The sequence below is a fragment of the Thalassophryne amazonica genome, chromosome 5 (assembly GCF_902500255.1).
Source record: "Thalassophryne amazonica chromosome 5, fThaAma1.1, whole genome shotgun sequence".
Taxonomy (NCBI): Eukaryota; Metazoa; Chordata; class Actinopteri; order Batrachoidiformes; family Batrachoididae; genus Thalassophryne; species Thalassophryne amazonica.
This window is the reverse complement of record NC_047107.1, coordinates 116,960,943-116,981,226: the sequence shown is the minus strand read 5'-3', so window position 1 is coordinate 116,981,226 and position 20,284 is coordinate 116,960,943. Positions and strand designations below refer to the sequence as shown.

The 20,284-nt window shown below is 40.5% G+C and overlaps 1 protein-coding gene across 1 annotated transcript; it reads right to left on the bottom strand.

Annotated features, from left to right (window-relative positions):
- Positions 1 to 2,301: 2,301 nt before the first annotated feature.
- On the bottom strand, positions 2,302 to 19,875 carry LOC117511179 (natterin-4-like). The gene is made up of 3 exons (XM_034171165.1): positions 19,793 to 19,875; positions 19,527 to 19,623; positions 2,302 to 3,433 (listed from the first exon to the last, which is right to left on the bottom strand). Exons 2-3 carry the CDS (start codon positions 19,621 to 19,623, stop codon positions 2,367 to 2,369), a joined length of 1,164 nt encoding a protein of 387 aa, XP_034027056.1. The 5' UTR covers positions 19,793 to 19,875; the 3' UTR covers positions 2,302 to 2,366.
- Between the last annotated feature and the right edge of the window lie 409 nt (positions 19,876 to 20,284).

Here is a 20,284-nt window from a genome sequence, read left to right as displayed (position 1 = left end):
TGGGGCAACAATTGTAAAACTGCATTGCAACCACTATTCATTCTTCAAAAAAGACCATTAAGAACAATTCATAATACAGGTTATCGTGGCCACACCAACCCATTGTTCATTAAATCTCAAATATTAAAACTTCACGATATGATTTTGTTCAAGACTGTTCAATGTACAAAGTGAAAAATAAACAAGTGCCATTTAGAATTCAAAAAGTTTTTTTTATTGAGAGAGAGGGAAAATATAATTTACGAGGCTTGTATCATTTTAGAATTGCTGGCGCTCGGACAACCAGGAAAGGTTTCTGTGTCTCCATGTGTTGCCCTAGTATATGGGATTACCTGACGGAGGAACTCAAACGATGTCCAAATATCAAAAAAATCAATATAAAGACATGATGTTTTCAAGATATGTATCTGCTGAAGAAAGGATGAGTTTTGTGTGTTGCCAATTGTAAATGTAACTTTGTAAATGTAAATTTGTTTGGTAGCATTCGGATTGTGTCCTTTAAGGTGAAGAGATTGAAGAGTTAAAAATAGGAGTGGGAATAGATGGGTTGTTTACTTCCCCCCACTCCTTTTGGACTAGATAATTTTATTTTTGGTTAAAGGGTTAGGTGTTAATAAGCTTTGCTTCTGCCTATACCATTTCAGGCACACAGATGCATTGTTAATTCAATTTCTTTCTTCATTGTAAGTTTTTTGTTGTTGTTTTGGACTGTCTGTGCTGAATAAATTCATTCATTCAATGTTCTTCCTGGTTTATCTATTTTCATTGAATTCAGTTTTTAAGTGCATCTTTTGTTTGGTTCTTTCTAACCAAAAATGGATTAAGTGGATGTTTTTTGCAGACTGTTTTTCCCCTCTTTATCAGTGGATTATCACTATCACTCCTTTGTGGATTTTTTTTCTATTCTTCATCTCTCTGTTTAACTTGGTCCTCTGATTCCTTGCAGTCTTCAGTCGGTTGTATCTCACCTCCTCATGTCCTGTCCTCTGGTGCTGTGGCTCCATGGTGTCTCCTTCTGGTTTCTGTTTGACCATCATCCCTCATGCACAATGAACTGATCCACTGTACATTCATCCCCTTCACTATTAAAATGAAGTCGTTACTTGCTTTAATCCGTCACAGCTCTCTGTGTTTGGCTCCTACCAGTCAGTTCCGTGGTTAACCACAACAGGGTGTGACGTGAAGAACAAGGCAGGGACTTTCTTTCCACCTGCTGCCTGTTGTTTTTTCTTTTTTTTCCTAGACAAATTTGTCCCTCAGTGACCTCCATTTTATACAATCATTGATCTCCAAACCAACATTACATGCAATTTCCCTCCATGAATAGCTGGTCATTTGAGCATTTTTGTAGTTTTTCGATGCCGTGTTGTAAAGGTGGTCATATTTGCAGACTACTTCTGCCAAATGGTCCTCTATTTCATTCATGATTAAAATGTAATCTGCGTTCACTGCAAAAAACTTTTAAATATGAAGGAGTGAAACCGGAAAAGTGACCAATCACAGCCCATGAGGTCTTTGTCATTTTGATCTGTAGCTTAAATTTTTGGGAGGTGCACATCAGGCTACAGAGAGTGACGTAGAGAGCTCTGCATGGAGCTGCAGAGGAGGAGTAACATGAACCAGTCTTACCTTATATCACATATGTGCAGGTGGTTATGTATGTTTTATAATGTAGCAGAATACTGTGAAAATTACACAAGACAGATGATAATGTCAACAATTTGCAAACGTTTTGTAGGAAACAACGGAACGACTGGACTGATGATGGACACTGCACCCAAAATACCTGAATGAACTGAGAGAGACTGATCAAGGTCAAGGGTGGTACATCAGTCCATTCAGAATATTTTGTGAACATATTATGGATTTGGGTATTTTTTTTTGAAAGGAGAATAAGAGATGTGATCTGGAAAACTAATGGAATGTTCTGTGTCTTCATTCCTGCTGCACCATACCTAGAATTTGAAGGTGTTTCATTTTGTTGGTATGGTGACACTCCTGGGATCCATAACACACACACAGTAAAAATAATGCTTGTGTTGCAGCTGATCCCATTTCTTCAGCATCCCGTTGATCCAGCACAGATCCACACTGGGATTTGTGAGGATTTGAGTCAACTTTTTAGTCAGCTGCACATTTTACAATGTTCTTATCTTTTTAAAACCTCGAGCCTCAAAACTGACATTTATTTCTACTTAATATCAAGAAGCAACACAAAAAAGACAGTTGTAATATGCTGAATGACATTTTTTTTATTTAATATATCAAGTAAACATTTTGACATGTGACTGGGTTTTTTTCTTTCATACTGAAACAGGATCAGCACTTCACATGTAGACATCCTACAAAGGTGAAACAGCTGAACATTAGCACGGCATGGCACCAGCTATCTTTTGGCAGCGATGCGCCACTCCCTGGATTTCTCCCACCTGGACCTTCTTGTAGATTCCTTTGACCGATGAAGAGGTGACCTTCCCATTGTGGTACTTGCGGGTCAGGCGTGCTGTGAACGGGATGTCTGCCTTGAACTTACGACCCTCCATAGTGACAACACAGTAGCTGTTTGGAGGAACGGTGGCAGAGATAGAAAGAGAGTGACTGGTTGATTCCTTCGTACTGGTTCCATGGGAGATTTCCACTGAGGTCTCAACGCTTACTGCCACACTCACATCGACAATGTTGGGGATCCCAGCACTGACTTTAGTTGAGACACCAAGTGTGATAGAACTGCTGATTTCCCAACTTTGTGACGTCTCAGTTGATTTCTTGAGGGAAACCTCTTTGGTAACTGTGGTACACTGATAGTTTTTAACGGTGGTCTTGCGGAGGGTCTCTGGTTTATCTTTATAAACATGAACCCCTTTCATGTTGTATATGACATTCGTGATTTTCTGCTCGACTACATCCATGTTGACATTCAGGACACTGTACTTGTTGTACTTATACTCTATTCCTTGCCATGGAAGATAGAAAACATGATGGCTTTGGTGTAGTTTTCCTAGACCGTACTTGTTCTTTGCCACATATATGTCTCTGCAGGCCAAGACTGCATTTGTTGGCACTTGACCACCCGTCTCCCACTTCCACTCCAGAATCTCAAAGTTATCTCTGTTCACCAGTATGTGGAACACTTTACTCTGTAGTTCTTTAAATCCATAAGGGTAGTAGCAGTAAGGGCCCTTTGTGGGAGTGTAGTAGCCAGCTTCACAGCCGACTCTGCAGACATAGTCTTCACGACCTACATATGTATTTGAAATTTTAACTGCGTTACTTGGAATGTGTCCACTCCACTGAACCCATTGTAAGTTGGATTTAGAACTAATCTCATAAGCTCTAGCCACCCTTATTGTTGGAGTTTCCTGTCCGAGTTGTGACGTCTCATTATCTGTGCGTTGGGGAGCTGGTTTTCCAAGTTCTGACTTGTGGTTGTTTTCTGCATAGAAATACAAAAAAAAAAAAAAAAGAGGGGAAAAAACCAAAACCTGATCAAACGTATTCATGCTGCTGCTGGAGATAGATGCAAACTAATATTCACACCTCAAGTCTGACCTTCAACCTGAAATGGGCATTCACTAATGTTGAAGGTGACTTCTATTGTTACAAGATGGCGGCGTGCATGGGCGCAGTAGCTTTTAGCTCTCCAATTTGATGCTTGTTTTTCTTACTTTTTGCGTGTATATTCTTCAAGTTTTGTAAAGCGACCAACAGCTTCAGCCACCACAACCCTATCAACCTCGGTCTGAGGTACAAACTGTTACGAGCGAATTCCACCAGTACCACAACATCCCGGAGGACACAGCGAGAACACCATGCTCTCCGTAGATTACCAGCCTGCCCAGCAGCTGGGGAAGGCGGCGTAGAGACAGGAAGCACAAACGAGGATGCTGGTCCGGCCCCGATGTTAGGCTATGTAAACAACCTCACAGGCTAGCATTACCGAGCCTCTTCCTCTCAAACTCCAGATCCATCACCCACAAAAAGGGACAAATTGGAGCTACGAATGGCCACAAACAGCTTTGTGCAGAACTGCAGCATTATTTTCATCATGGAGACGTGGCTTCATCTGCTGATCCCCGATGCTGCAGTCGAGCTAGCAGGCCGCATGCTACACCGGCAGGACAAAACCAGTGATTCAGTAAGTGCAAAGGTGGGGAGCTCTGTGTTTATATGAACCGTGAGTAGTGCTGTAGCAGCAGGGTCATTGACTCTCACTGTTCTCCTGATTTAGAGGTGCTGGCAGTCTCGTGCATACCTTTTTATCTCCCAAGGGAGTTCACAGTAGTCGTGTTTGCTGTTTACATCCCACCTGATGCTAACGTTAGCACGGCCCTTAGCCTCTTGCTTGCCTGTGTAAATAAACAGCAGCTGGCCCACCCAGATGGCGTTTGTATTGTTGCTGGTGACTTCAACCAAGCATGTTTAAAGACTGTGCTCCCAGTTTGTCCAGTACATGAAGTGTGCCACCAGAGGGGAAAATACTTTGGACCATGTCTACTCAAACAACTCCCCCATCTCGCTGGATCTGACCATCTCTGCCTGTCCCTCACCCCCACCTACACCCCCCTGCTGAGGCGAACAAAGCCACAATGAAAGACAATCCAAACTTGGCCTGAGGGAGCACTCTCCCAGCTACAGGACTGCTTCTCACGAACTGTATGGGATTTATTTTCCAGCCACAACCTGCAGTACACTGACACTGTACTCTCTTACATTAAGAACTGTGTTGACACTGTCGATGTCAACAAAATGGTCAGGGTTTTTGCAAACCAGAAGCCCTGGATGAACAGTGCAGTCCAGTCCCTATTAAAAAGCTGCAATACTGCCTTTAAATCAGGGGACAGGGCCCTGTACAGCGCAGACAGGTCAGATCTGAAAAGAGGCATCAGAGAGGCCAAGGCTGCCTACAAGGAAAAGATAGAGGACCACTTCGCTGCAGATGACCCCAGAAGGATGTGGCAGGGAATAAATCATAATCAACTACAGAAGCAGTAACCCAGGAAATGCTAGGTCTGACGCCTCGCTGGGAGAGTAGCTGAACCGCTTCTTTGCCCGCTTCGAAGCAGACAGACCAGCAGCAACTCCACACCCACCACCCTCCGGCATAAGCACGCTAACACTTCAGGAACACGAAGTGAGATGTGTCCTGAAGGCGGTGAACCCCAGGAAGGCGGCCGGCCCCGATGGTGTACCTGGAAAGGTACTCAAAGCGTGTGCTGACCAACTGGCTGGAGTTTTCACCTGCATCTTCAACCTGTCCCTGTTGCAGGCCATCATTCCACCCTGCCTCAAATCCTCCACCATCATTCCAGTCCCAAAGAAGTCAGCAGTGGAGAACATAAATGACTACAGGCCTGTTGCACTTACGCCTGTGGTCATGAAGTGCTTTGAAAGACTGGTCTCTCAGCACATCAGAGCCTGTCTGCCTCCCACTCTGGACCCCCACCAGTTTTCCTACAGGGCAAACCGCTCCACAGAGGACGCTATCACCACAGCTCTCCACACTGCACTGAGCCACCTGGAGCACCAGGGGAGCTATTTGAGGATGCTCTTCCTGGACTTCAGCTCAGCCTTCAACCACATCATCCTGGAGATCGTGGTCCAGAAACTGACACATCTGGGCATCTCCACCCCCATCTGCCAGTGGATCAAGGACTTCCTCACAAACCGCCCACAATCCGTGAAACTTGGCCTCCACCTTTCCTCCACCATCACACTCAGCACTGGTTCCCCTCAAGAGTGTGTACTGAGCCCCCTCCTGTTCACCCTTTACACGCACGACTGCTCTCCGACCCATCCCACAAACACCATCATAAAGTCTGCGGATGATACACCGTGACTGGGCTCATCTCAGGGGGGGATGAGACTGACTACAGAGATGAGGTCAATCGACTGACAGCGTGGTGTTCAGCTAACAACCTGCCGCTGAACACCACAAAAACAAAAGAAATAATCCTGGACTTCAGCAAGAACAGGGCTGACCCAGCCCCGCTCTACATCCAAGGGGACTATGTGGAAAGGGTCAGCTCAATCAGGTTCCTGGGAGTGCAGCTCTCTGACAACCTCTTCTGGACTGCCAACACCACAGTGGTGGTGAAAAAGCTCAGCAGCGACTCCACTTCCTGAGGGTGCTCAGGAGAAACAATCTGGAGGAGAAGCTGCTGGTGTTGTTCGACAGAGCCACCACCGAGAGCATCCTGAAGTACCGCATCACAGCGTGGTACGGGGAGTGCTCAGCAGCAGACAGGAGAGTGCTGCAGAGGGTGATCAAAATGGCCCAGGGGATCACTGGTTTCTCTCTGCCCAGCCTGGAAGACATTGCCAGCTCTCACTACCTCAGCAGAGCTGCCAGCATCAGCAAAGACACATCCCACCCCAGCATCCACCTGTTTGACCTACTACCCTCCGGCCGACGGTATAGGTCAATCAAAACTAGGACAAACAGACTCAGGGATAGCTTTCTCCCCACAGCGATCACTGCACTGAACAATAACAAATCACTCTAATCCGCACCTTTCAAGTTTCTTGTGCAATATCTGTAAACCATGTGCAATTTTCCCGTGCAATATGAATCCACAGTTGTATATAATTCTCGTTTTACATTCTACATGGTCCACATTTTATTTTATTTTATTTTATTTTACCTTCTGTTTATATTAGTTGTACATACACTCTGAATAATTTACCATTAAATTTCACTATCTTTATTTGGCTAAAAATTACTTGCACCACAAAAAGCACCTTTTTAGAGTTGCACTCAAATCTTGTTGTAATGCAAATTACAATGGCAATAAAGGCAATTTTGATCTGATTCTATGACATATAGTGGGAAAGTTTCATATTGCAGCCCATCCAATCTGTAACTACATGTTATTTCAACTTCTTTGCTCTGGGTTGCCACAAAACAGATTACTAAAGAAGATTACATGGTAACAAAATATATAAAGTAACTGACATCAATACTAATATAAAAATCACAGACACATAAAATATTAAAGTAAACAACTTGAAATAAACATAAAGAAGAAGGTGAGAAACTTCGTTTCTCACCTTCCCTCGGTGATGACAGGACAAGACATTTAGGTCAATAAGGACAGAAAAGTGCACAAGTATTTACTGTGTAGCGTCTGAGGTCAGTGGTGGGCACACTTCCGATAATCCGATAACAGATAATTATCAAAGATCATGTTTTTATTATCGGATTATCTCTTTAGATAACTTTAAAACCATTATCGGACCAATTATCTTCCGATTAATTTCTGTCCGATAACTTTTAGACCAATAAACAAAGTAAACAAAGCTGAACAGCAATATGCATTTTTAAAATATAAAAAAAGTTCAGCAGCTACCTGTTAAAAGTTTTATAACAGATGAACAGTTATACCCTCTGCTAACAGAAGAGAGATGCTTCTATGAAAAGCATATCTATTCTCTGTAGACAAAGAAGAAATAGCCCAAAAAAATATATATATATTTTCTTTAACACCATACTAATATGCTGGCAATATCATCTAAGTCATCCAGAGGCATACATTTTTAACTTATGGTTCAAATTTTAACCAAGCTAATTTTGGACAAGTTATTTAAAATTACTGTCATGTCTGAAGTTTTATAAAGTGAAAATATCAGATATATGTTTTAGTTTTAAAGTAATGTGCTAATTTTTAAGGTTTTGTGAGCACATGCTGTGCCCAGTGCATTATGGGTAGGATGATGTAATCTCAGTACATTCACGACAGGACAAATGCATTTCAGACACTCTGTTCAGGCTCCACGGACAACAGCATTAAACTCTAGTGCCTAAAACTCTTGTGAATATATTCTCTGGGTTTACAGACTGTTATTATATTTGCATTTGTTAAATTCCACACATTTTAAATGTAGCAGACAGGGATTATCTGGAATTTTGTTTTCATGGCCTCTACTGCCATCTACTGGCCAGTAGTGTTCATGGCAGTATTCGCCCAAAGTACTAAGTGTCCGGTTAAATCAAATGATTGTCAAATCAACTTTTTGGCTTTGCAAATGGCTTTTTTTTTTTATTTACAAATGAAGTTTAAAAACAAAACAAAACAAAAGCAAAAATAAAAATAAAATAACATTACAAGACAGCTCTGCAGTGTTTGTACATGCACAGTGCGAGCGGTTTGATGCTTGTAGCTTTTCAGCAGCAGGATACCCTCACAATGGCCAACCAGAATAATATCAAACAGGTTTGATTTTCATTGGACCATACGATCGGCGATCAGGAGGTGGTCCTGAGATGTTAAGCACAGCTTGTTACTCCATGTACACTACACGATACAGGACGCACGATTAACCTGAAACTCGGTCCAAAAAATTCCTGCATGAAAAATCATCTCGCATGGTGTAAAGCACGTTTTACAACATCATAAAACGTGCGCACATTCTCTCCACATGCAAAACATTTTGTGATGACACTTCCAGGGCTCCGTAAAAATGCCTGTTTTTACAAATAAAAAATGGAATATTTTACAAAAGGACATTTATCTGTAAACACCAACACACGACAGACGTCACATTAACATGTTGGTTTACATAATGAATGACTGAATCAGTGTTTAGCAGAGGCACTTTTACCCAGAATCCTTTGCCTGTATTTGTTACAAAACCTCAGAGTTAGTGCATTATTCAACATTAAAATATATATGCTATATTTTAACTTTGTACAAATGACAGAATTGACATTAATGGAGTTATTCTATCGGTATTAATGTTATTTATAAATCAAAACCATAAGTCAGTATGACTTTATTTTTCAAGGTTCTTGAAATGGAATATCTCCACCTGGTGGACATTTACCATTAATGAAGGCCCAATAGAAATTCACCAAGAGCTCTAGTTTATTATGAACTTCAAAAGAAAAAAAAAAAGAGTGTTTTAAGACTGGCTTTAACAGACTCAGCAGAGTTTGACCTTCTCACCTCCAGTGGCAAATTATTCCACAAAATTCAAGCATAAGAGAGTTTACAGAATAAATGAATGTTTGTTTAACACCGTGTGTAACGGTTGCTCAGTTATAGGAAGCTTTTCTGCAGATAAGAGCACGATGTGGGTGAGTCTCTGACTCCCTCTACATGCAGAATAGTTTCTCAGCCAAAGCTGGTTCTCATTTACAGCTGGATGTACTGACAGTGCAGAGGATGTTTCTTCTCTCAGGACACAGGAGAATAATGTAACTGGGACTCGATCATATTTAGAGCCCAACTCCTTATTCCACAATTAGAAATACAGTACCAGTGTATCAGTATCAGCTTGGATCCACTTTCCCGTTTCCCATTCTGTAACTGTATACACACACACACACACACAAATGAAAACTGTCCACCCATCAGGCACTTGGTTGTAATTTTACATACATCCATCATGGGCATGAATGTCATGGTAATTTTGATGTTTTAAGGGCATCCGGCATAAAACTTGTGTCAAATCAACATACAGATCCACCTTAGATCTGCAAGGGAGCAGCAGAAGGGACTTACGAATGATATCTTTGAATTGTCCTTTTGCCAGGGTGGAATGATTCTACACAAACACCCTTAATGACTTGAAAAAACAAAACAAAAAACCCAATATGAAAATACCCTCGGCCGTATGAGCATGTGATCACTGAAAGAGTGTGTAGGAAGAATGTGACCTTTTGACCCCTCAGAATAGGTCAAGGTTAGCCATCTTTGAACTTGTCCAAGGTCTGCATCCCAAGAAAGCTCCCTGTGAATTTGAAGACCCTGGAAGTAATAGGACTGGACTGATGCTGAGCACAGACAGACAGACAGAAGGATAAAAAGTCTTTGCAATACCCCATGGCAATATTTTGGTCTCAGGTAACAAGAATTGGGGGCACAACTTTGAATTCATTTTAGTTTGTCTCTCTCATCCACCCCAGTGAGCACTAGACATTATTTCAATGTTGAGTTTTGGTTGAAAACTGCGTGATATCTGTCTGAATGTCTTTTCACCCACTTTTAAACCAGTCCAATGTCAAAAAGACATTTAAAAATGGTTCACGAGTGAAGGTTTGTTCAATGTCTATTTGCAGACATTTAATCAACGTTTAGGTTTAGACCATTTAACTTAAGTGGGATTTTTAATACGGGTATTTTTCAACCTGTACTATGGGCACATTTTTGCAAATCAGAATTTTGAAGCCTAACTAGTAAAACACATCCTTATTTATCATTTAAAAGCTGGCAATGAGAAGCGTGTCAAAGTGCAGAGCAGAACATGTGTGTGACTGAGAAGGAGCCTGGTGAAACAGAGCCATTACAAAGAATAGAGGTGGTGAAAATAGACAAGGGCCGATCCAGATTGGGGACAGAGGGAGCGCCCACACCCCACCTTCGCAGAACAAATAAATTAAAATCCCTGTTACATGCTGTTTCTGATCCCTTCATTCAGCAACAAGTGACTCAGCGACATACATTTACACCAGACCATGATTCAGTGAGGTGGAGCAAAGTAGTTCACGTTTTTAGACATTTCAGATGTTCTCTGTTATTTGTCATCATGATGTCACAATCAAGATTGTACAAGAAAAGTAAAAAAAAAAAAGGCTACAAGTTTTTTTTTTTTCTCTGTGGTGTATTTTGTGATACCCCAGTCTTTCGGTTCAAACCCCAGTCTGGCCGGACAGTCACTACACACCCTTAATCCTTCATCCCCAAGTTGCTCCCGGTGTGTAGCGTGCGCCTTGAATAGCAGCAATCTGACGTCGGTGTGTGAGTGTGTCTGTGTGAATACAGTAGTGTTCAGAATAATAGTAGTGCTATGTGACTAAAAAGATTAATCCAGGTTTTGAGTATATTTCTTATTGTTACATGTCAAACAAGGTGCCAGAAGATTCAGTAGATTCTCACAAATCCAACAAGACCAAGCATTCATGATATGCACACTCTTAAGGCTATGAAATTATATAGTAGTAATAATAGTAGTGTGGCATTCAGTCAGTGAGTTCGTCAATTTTGTGGAACAAACGTGTGAATCAGGTGTCCCCTATTTAAGGATGAAGCCAGCACCTGTTGAACATGCTTTTCTCTTTGAAAGCCTGAGGAAAATGCGACGTTCAAGACATTGTTCAGAAGAACAGCATAGTTTGATTAAAATGTTGATTGGAGAGGGGAAAACTTATACTTAGGTGCAAAAAAATCATAGGCTGTTCATCTACAATGATCTCCAATGCTTTAAAATGGACAAAAAACCAGAGACGCATGGAAGAAAATGGAAAACAACCATCAAAATGGATAGAAGAATAACCAGAATGGCAAAGGCTCACCCATTGATCAGCTCCAGGATGATCAAAGACAGTCTGGAGTTACCTGTAAGTCATGTTACAGTTAGAAGACGCCTGTGTGAAGCTAATTTATTTGCAAGAATCCCCCGCAAAGTCCCTCTGTTAAATAAAAGACGTGCAGAAGAGGTTACAATTTGCCAAAGAACACATCAGCTGGCCTAAAGAGAAATGGAGGAATATTTTGTGGACAGATGAGAGTAAAACTGTTGTTTTTGGGTCCAAGTGCCGCAGACAGTTTGTGAGACGACCCCCCAAACTCTGAATTCAAGCCACAGTTCACAGTGAAGACAGTGAAGCATGGTGGTGCAAGCATCATGATATGGGCATGTTTCTCCTACTATGGTGTTGGGCCTATATATCGCATACCAGGTATCATGGATCAGTTTGAATATGTCAAAATACTACTGAATAGGACATGCCCTTGAAATGGGTGTTTCAACAAGACAATGACCCCAAGCACACTAGTAAACGAGCAAAATCTTGCTTCCAAACCAACAAAATTAATGCCTCGCACATGTGAAGAAATCATGAAAAACTGTGGTTATACAACTAAATACTAGTTTAGTGATTCACAGGATTGCTAAAAAAGCAGTTTGAACATAGTTTTGAGTTTGTAGCGTCAACAGCAGATGCTACTATTATTGTGAACACCCCCTTTTCTTTTTTTTTTTTTTACTATAATAGCCCAATTTCATAGCCTTAAGAGTGTGCATATCATGAATGCTTGGTCTTGTTGGATTTGTGAGAATCTACTGAATCTTCTGGTACCTTGTTTCCCATGTAACAATAAGAAATATACTCAAAACCTGGATTAATCTTTTTAGTCACATAGCACTACTATTATTCTGAACACTACTGTAGGTGAATGTGAGGCATCATTGTAAAGCACTTTGAGCTTCTGATATAGATGGAAAAGCGCTATATAAATGCAGTCCATTTACCATTTTTACCACAATATATGCAGGAAACGGCACCTACAAATTGGAAGATTTCTGGGGTGACTGCTCCCCTTACTCAATCTCAAATCCACCCCCCTTCCCTCCTTCATCTTTACAAAATCCTGGAACTGATAGTTGGGGTCAACTGTCCAAAGTGATAGACAGTTGACCCCAACTAGCGATCGATCGATCGATCTATCGATCTATCTATCTATCTATCTATCTATCTATCTATCTATCTATCTATCTATCTATCTATCTATCTATCTATCTATCTATCTATCTATCTATCTATCTATCTATCTATCTATCTATCTATCTATCTATCTATCTATCTATCTATCTATCTATCTATCTATCTATCCACTGCATATTTCACAGGATTAAATGTACAGTGTGTCATTTTTGAACAGAGCAAATGCTATCTGCCCATCAAATATTAATGTGTTTTTTAGCTTTTTCAACATTATTTATTTTATTAACTTAGGCTTTGGCAGAAACATTTAAAAAAGAACTTTGGTATTACAAATATTACAACATAAATGTCATTTTTTTTGTCTATTATTCTTTCTTTCAATGCATCTAAATCCATTCAAAATTTGACAAAATAGTGCTTGTCAATAACATTTTAGATGTATAAAACCCTATAGCTTCAGGGGGCTCTGCCCCCTTGACCCCCGCCATGAGTCGCAATCACATAATTTATCCGGCACTAAAATGGTTCTAGCTAGAACCCAGATGGACAGGAGTGAAAATATCAGCGCGACAGCACAGGTTGGATGGTTGGTGACAAAGTCAGAGAGGTGAGATTGAGATGGTTTGGACATAAATATATACTCAACAAAAATATAAACACAACACTTTTGGTTTTGCTCCCATTTTGTATGAGATGAACTCAAAGATCTAAAACTTTTTCCACATACACAATATCACCATTTCCCTCAAATATTGTTCACAAACCAGTCGAAATCTGTGATAGTGAGCACTTCTCCTTTGCTGAGATTATCCATCCCACCTCACAGGTGTGCCATATCAAGATGCTGATTAGACACCATGATTAGTGCACAGGTGTGCCTTAGACTGCCCACAATAAAAGGCCACTCTGAAAGGTGCAGTTTTGTTTTATTGGGGGGGGATACCAGTCAGTATCTGGTGTGACCACCATTTGCCTCATGCAGTGCAACACATCTCCTTCGCATCATCCGTGAAGAGAACGCCTCTCCAACGTGCCAAACACCAGTGAATGTGAGCATTTGCCCACTCAAGTCGGTTACAATGACAAACTGGAGTCAGGTCGAGACCCCGATGAAGACGACGAGCATGCAGATGAGCTTCCCTGAGACGGTTTCTGACAGTTTGTGCAGAAATTCTTTGGTTATGCAAACCGATTGTTTCAGCAGCTGTCCGAGTGGCTGGTCTCAGACGATCTTGGAGGTGAACATGCTGGATGTGGAGGTCCTGGGCTGGTGTAGTTACACGTGGTCTGCGGTCGTGAGGCTGGTTGGATGTACTGCCAAATTCTCTGAAACGACTTTGGAGACGGCTTATGGTAGAGAAATGAACATTCAATACACGAGCAACAGCTCTGGTTGACATTCCTGCTGTCAGCATGCCAACTGCACGCTCCCTCAAATCTTGCGACATCTGTGGCATTGTGCTGTGTGATAAAACTGCACCTTTCAGAGTGGCCTTTTATTGTGGGCAGTCTAAGGCACACCTGTGCACTAATCATGGTGTCTAATCAGCATCTTGATATGGCACACCTGTGAGGTGGGATGGATTATCTCAGCAAAGGAGAAGTGCTCACTATCACAGATTTAGACTGGTTTGTGAACAATATTTGAGGAAAATGGTGATATTGTGTATGTGGAAAAAGTTTTAGATCTTTGAGTTCATCTCATACAAAATGGGAGCAAAACCAAAAGTGTTGCATTTATATTTTTGTTGAGTGTACATATGAGGGACCCAGGGCATATGGAGAGAAAGATGCTGAGGATGGAGCCACAATGCAGAAGGCAAAGAGAGAAGCCAAAAAAAGAGATTTATGGATGTTGTTAGAGAAGACATACAGTCACTGGCATATCACCCATGTCATCTACAGGCATATAGTTTAGACTTATCGTTAAAAATTTAAACAAATGAATTCCTGAGAAGTTATTTATGTCCACATCACGTCTAACGTTTTATAAAGTGAAAATATCAGCTATATGCTTTAGTTTTAAAGTAATGCACTAATTTGGAAGGTTTTAGCATTAGACACATGCCTGCAGTGCATTATGGGTAAATTAGTTTCCCTGACATGTGGTTGGCTGCTCGGTATAACACACACACAACTGACAGAAACGTGTTGTGTGGTGGGTTTTACAAATAAATGTGTATTTTTAAACATGCCATTTTTTCCTTTGGAAAGAAAAAGGCAATTTGAAACTGAAAATTCTTTTTCTTAAGTGAATTCAGCACTTCTAGCGAATGCATGGCTGCAAGCAACTGAAAATTTTTTGACTGAACATTTTCCGTGAGTGGACGGACTGTGCGGCGAAGCCGTGAAGTCATCTAGGGGAGTCTGGGGGCATGCCCCCCCGGAAATTTTGAAAAAAAAAATGGTGCAATTTGGTGCATTCTGAGTGCAATTTGGACAGTTTTCCTTCGCCTAAAACAGTGCTTTTATCATACTGCAAAAAATGACTAAAGTGTATTAAATTCATCACAATTTATTTACTATTTTGTATGACAGTATGTGTCCATAATAAGTTACCATGCACAAATGGGATGACTGTCTGCAATAATTTAACTGACTATAATTTCTGCTTTCATTCTACACAATTAATCAAATCCTAAGTGTGTCTTACAAAATAAATAAATTATTCGAACCTTTATGCTATTACCTGGTAAAATAAATAATACACTTAAAGACACTAAAAGACATGATCAATCAATCAATCAATTTTTTTATATAGCGCCAAATCACAACAAACAGTTGCCCCAAGGCGCTTTATATTGTAAGGCAAGGCCATACAATAATTATGTAAAAACCCCAACGGTCAAAACGACCCCCTTACGAATGATAAGTATTGCCAATGAAAAGTCTTTTTCCCCGTTGTTGAAGCTTATCTCTTCTTCTGCCATGTAGGGCAAATGAAGTTCCTTCAAGCGGCATCCCACTTCCTTGCTCATAAACTCCCACACTTCTGGCAAGTACTGGTCATCAACCCTGTACATCTTCACCTCTCTCCAAAGACTTGGTATGCGGATGGATGGCATGTGGCCGTAGGCCTCCTCCACATTGAGTAGGTCCACGATACCTACATACTTCAGCACCTCAACCTGCAGTTCTACTGGCAGCAAGTCCATGACTGTTATTAGATAAAAAAAAAATGGAAGTCTATGGTGGCATTCTGCCTTCATGTTATCTGTGTGGCACTGCTGAGTTTTCTTTTTTAATGTTTTATTTAATTTGGAAATCACTTTTTGGGGGAAATTGTAAATATATTTAGGTATTGTAAATTAACTGCAGTTGTATTTACTGTCAGTTAAGCAACCACTGAAGATATGTGCACTGGGGTGGGATTTTTACTTCTTCCCACTCCCTTTCGAACTTTCTTGTTGTCATTTTTTGATTTGCTTCTTTTTTTATCTTGTTTATTTTTTCATGAGTGTAGAGGTACAGAGAGCACAAAGAAGCTTTGTTCATTTGATTTGCTTATACTGTGAACTGCCATGATACTGGAATTGACAACTAAGTTCGAAATAAAAAAAAAAAAAAGATTGATTGATTGAACCATCAGACCAACTGAATTTTAAATAAAGTCTTGTGAAATACTGTCACCACAATCCAGCACTTTCAGATGCCACAAGTTTTAATATAAATGATAAAAATCATAACCAATGAACACTTTTACAGTATTAGCATTTTATTTTACTTCAAAATATATCTTGTCATTTTTGAATCGATTAAAGAGTAAAAACTTAATAAATCAGTTGTAAGTACTAAAAGAAGTTTATACAGAAAGCAATTTAGCCAGAAGGTCGAGAGGAGGAAGTGTTGACTTTTTAATACTTGAAAGACACTGGACTCGAGAGGATTTAGTACTGCTATAATGGACTGATGCAGCAGGTGGCAGCAGTGCGATGCCATTAAGTGCCGTAGAAGAAGAGAGGGGTAAGTTAGATTTCATCACCGGGGCACACGTTTAGAGAGGAGTGCATTTCATGTCAAAAATAAAGCTATAAAGTGTAAAAACGAAAGGAAATCAATTGTAAGGCCTGAAAGGAGTTTCTGTAGGACGTATTTTAGCAGTAAAGTCCAGTGAGAGGAGGAAGTGTTGCCTTTTTAAATACTTGAAAGACACGGGACTCAATGAGAGAATTTGGGGTTGCTTTAACGGCCTGATACAGTAGGTGGCAGCAGTCCAACAATAAGGATGCCGGCTGCCATTAAACGCCGTAGAAGAAGAGAGGGGTGAGTTTGATTTTCTCATAGGGACACCCGGTTTGATAGGAGCGCGTTTCGTGTCGAAATAAAGCCATAAAATATATATATTTTTTTAAGTTAGCGGTTTTATACGACGACATAAACGGAACATGGAAAAAAAATTGGACGGAAATCCATAAACGGAGGTTTTGCTCACATGTTTACCTTCAGAAAGTAATGAGCGCGGTGACAGAGTCGCTGCCCAGAACACCACTGCGCACACACGACCACGCGGCCTCCGTATGGAATACATTTTAAAGCAAATTCCGTCCTTCTCTCCCGTTTTGTGTCGAAATGAAGCAATTAATTTTTTTTTCCAGTTAGCGATTATAAATGACGGAATAAACGGAACCAGAAAATAAAAATTGACGGACATCCGTATACAGACGGAGATTTTGCAGCCATGCGAATGTGTTGGTATTCATACTGCTATGAACACCATCTACCAGTAGATGGCAGTGCCCTATTGAAATATCCCATAATCCTTTGCACACCAGAGAGCTGCTGTGGTTGAAACCAATGTCTATCGTTGAAACAGCATAGAGAATCGAAATGATGACAATTGTAAATGAACATGATAAAACCAAAATATAAATTTTTATGCTTTTCATCACGTTAATAAGAGGCTGCATGCATGAGACCCTTAAAACTTGCAACAACTCTCTGACGCGCAAAGGATTGTGGGCAATCATGTGCCATAAAGGGCTGAGACATTGCAGGTTTTCCTTGCTACCAGTCACCTTCACAGGTGATTTCATTAATGTTCAGGTGTCTCAGCAGGTGATTTCACTGATGACCAGGTGTTTATGTGCAGGGGAGAAGCTCATCAGCAACCCACCTGGTGAGGTGATTGGTTGCAAGGAAAACCTGCAGTGTCTCAGCCCTCGTTGCCCACCCCTGGATTATAGGATATCTCAGTAGGGCGAATAATGCCATGAACACTGCCATCTACTGGCCAAACTTGCTAAAACAAATATTCCAAATAATCCATGTCTGCTACATTTAATCTGCGTGGAAATTAATAAACACAAACCGAATTTCAGACATATTGATTTGATCGCAGCCATGTCACTGCCAGTTTACGTCTGTGCTGAAGTGAATCTCTGCGGCTCTCGGCGCCTTTTACCATAGAGATACATTGTGTTTTTGGGAGTGGTATTTGCTCTTCAGTTCCAGATTTAAGTTTTAATGTTATAAAACTTCGGAATTAGTGTATTATTTAAAATTAAAAGATATGTGTTATATTTTAACTTTGCACAAATGACAGAGTTGACATTAATGGAGTTATTCTATCCATATTAATTTGATTTATAAATCAAAACTATAAGTCAAATGTGCTTTCTTTTCAAGAGCTCTGCCTTACAGCGGGAGTGCTGTATGCTGTTAAAGGTAATTAATTTTTTTTTTTTAATGGTGGTAGCCTAGTGGCTCGGTTTCTTCTATTGAGGTAGAGTTGAACTCAGCTGCTTCGCTGCTGCTAAATAAGTAGCAAACAGGAGTCTCTAGCAGTAGTGTCATTTGTGATCGCCTTTAATTTTATCAGAAGCAATTGCAGTGTTAAAACTCAATCGGCTTGTTAGTAGCTGAGAATGTTCTGGAGTCAATACTGAAAGTTATTGGTTATCGGTTAGCTGTAGCTTCCGTTAAATTTTTTGGGTGGGTTATCGGTTTATCTTTATAAAAGATAACTTTTCAGTTAGCTGATTAGCTGCTATCAAAGTTAACTTTTTGGTTAGCTGTGCCCACCACTGTACACAATGGCCAAACAACACTTCAAGGACGTTCATTAAAATTATCATGAGAGCCCATGACAAATTCAAGAAATTCAAAGCTTTTATTGTCACATGCACAGTAAAGAAACATGTTTCCCTGTGCAATGAAATTCTTACTTTGCTGCCCACACTGAATGCCCAAATATATAGAAATAACTAAGTATAAAATATCTAAATGTAAGTGTGTGTGTGGGGGGGGGGTGGGGGGGATGAAATAACATAAAATAAGCATGCACAATAGAATATAACAAGCAATCTAATAAAAATATAATAATGTAATAAAAAGAAATATATACTGTATGTAAACATCTGACCACAGCTGTATCATTGTGACCTGCAGCGGATGATGATGAGATGAATTATTGAAGTGTGATTTTTGATCACATAACCACTTTATAAATATTATTTTAGTTACGTTGAATGTGTTTCTTGCTCTATGACACATTAATCAATCAATCAATCAATCAATTTTTTTTATATAGTGCCAAATCACAACAAACAGTTGCCCCAAGGTGCTTTATATTGTAAGGCAAGGCCATACAATAATTATGTAAAACCCCAACGGTCAAAACGACCCCCTGTGAGCAAGCACTTGGCTACAGTGGGAAGGAAAAACTCCCTCTTAACAGGAAGAAACCTCCAGCAGAACCAGGCCCAGGGAGGGGCAGTCGTCTGCTGGGACTGGTTGGGGCTGAGGGAGAGAACCAGGAAAAAGACATGCTGTGGAGGGGAGCAGAGATCGATCACTAATGATTAAATGCAGAGTGGTGCATACAGAGCAAAAAGAGAAAGAAACAGTGCATCATGGGAACCCCCCAGCAGTCTACGTCTATAGCAGCATAACTAAGGGATGGTTCAGGGTCACCTGATCCAGCCCTAACTATAAGCTTTAGCAAAAAGGAAAGTTTTAAGCCTTTTTAGCCATTGAGTATGTTAAAATATTTCTTGTAATAATTACAGTGCAGCATATAATGAGGCACATTTCTACCCAGCAGTAAAATAATAACCTTGAAAAATCCTATTGTTTTTCTCTTTACCTTCATTGTGTTGTTGTAAGATCTCTTGATCTTTGACATCTTCAGCACTGGTCCAGGACAGAACCAGCAGGGTGACGAGCAGCACCAACAGCTTCATCTGGAGGTTCAACACAAAAACATCATCATTCTTTATGACCAGTTTATAGCAGGAAAAACAATCTGAAATACAACGTTGGTACAAACTGTCCACATTTCAAAATGAATATCACCAAGCATCAAGTTATTCTGAGTTTTAATTTGAGGTGAAAATTGAATGAAGTTCTCACCTCTGCAGTCTGACCTCGACCTCGTCTTCTTGCACTTGAGTTCAGGTTTATAAACCGTCGCAGCTTCCTGGCTGGTTCGACTTGTAAACAGAGCTTTGGCATCACTTTGGGTGGAGCTGCTGAAGTTGTTGATTCATTGGCATCATCTACTACAGTCGTGCTTCTCCATCATTCGTGCATTGATCAGATGTGTGGCCAATCACAATCCTCCATGTGTCCTGGATGATCACAGGTTTTCTCTCAAAGTGCTGCGACTCTCAAGTAAATCCAGTTTGCTGTCAAACTCCTCCTGGTCAATCCTCAGGATGATGGAACTCAGCAGCCTTCATTATTGTTGATTGAATAAGATCAAATGTCAATGTTCCCCTTCAATTTTGTTCAGGTTCAGTGGGACTTAACAAACCCCCTCAAAAGAAAGACTGGGGTCACTCAGTTTTAGTTTCACTAAACACACCAATAACTGGTGGGTGCAAACAAAATATTTATAACTTA

Excerpts from the sequence above, each read along its gene's own strand:
- LOC117511179 (XM_034171165.1), bottom strand. The coding sequence starts at position 19,623 with ATGAAGCTGTTGGTGCTGCTCGTCACCCTGCTGGTTCTGTCCTGGACC. Across the intron at positions 3,434-19,526 it reads CTTACAACAACACAATGAAG|AAAACAACCACAAGTCAGAA; the intron begins GTAAAGAGAAAA and ends ATTTCTATGCAG.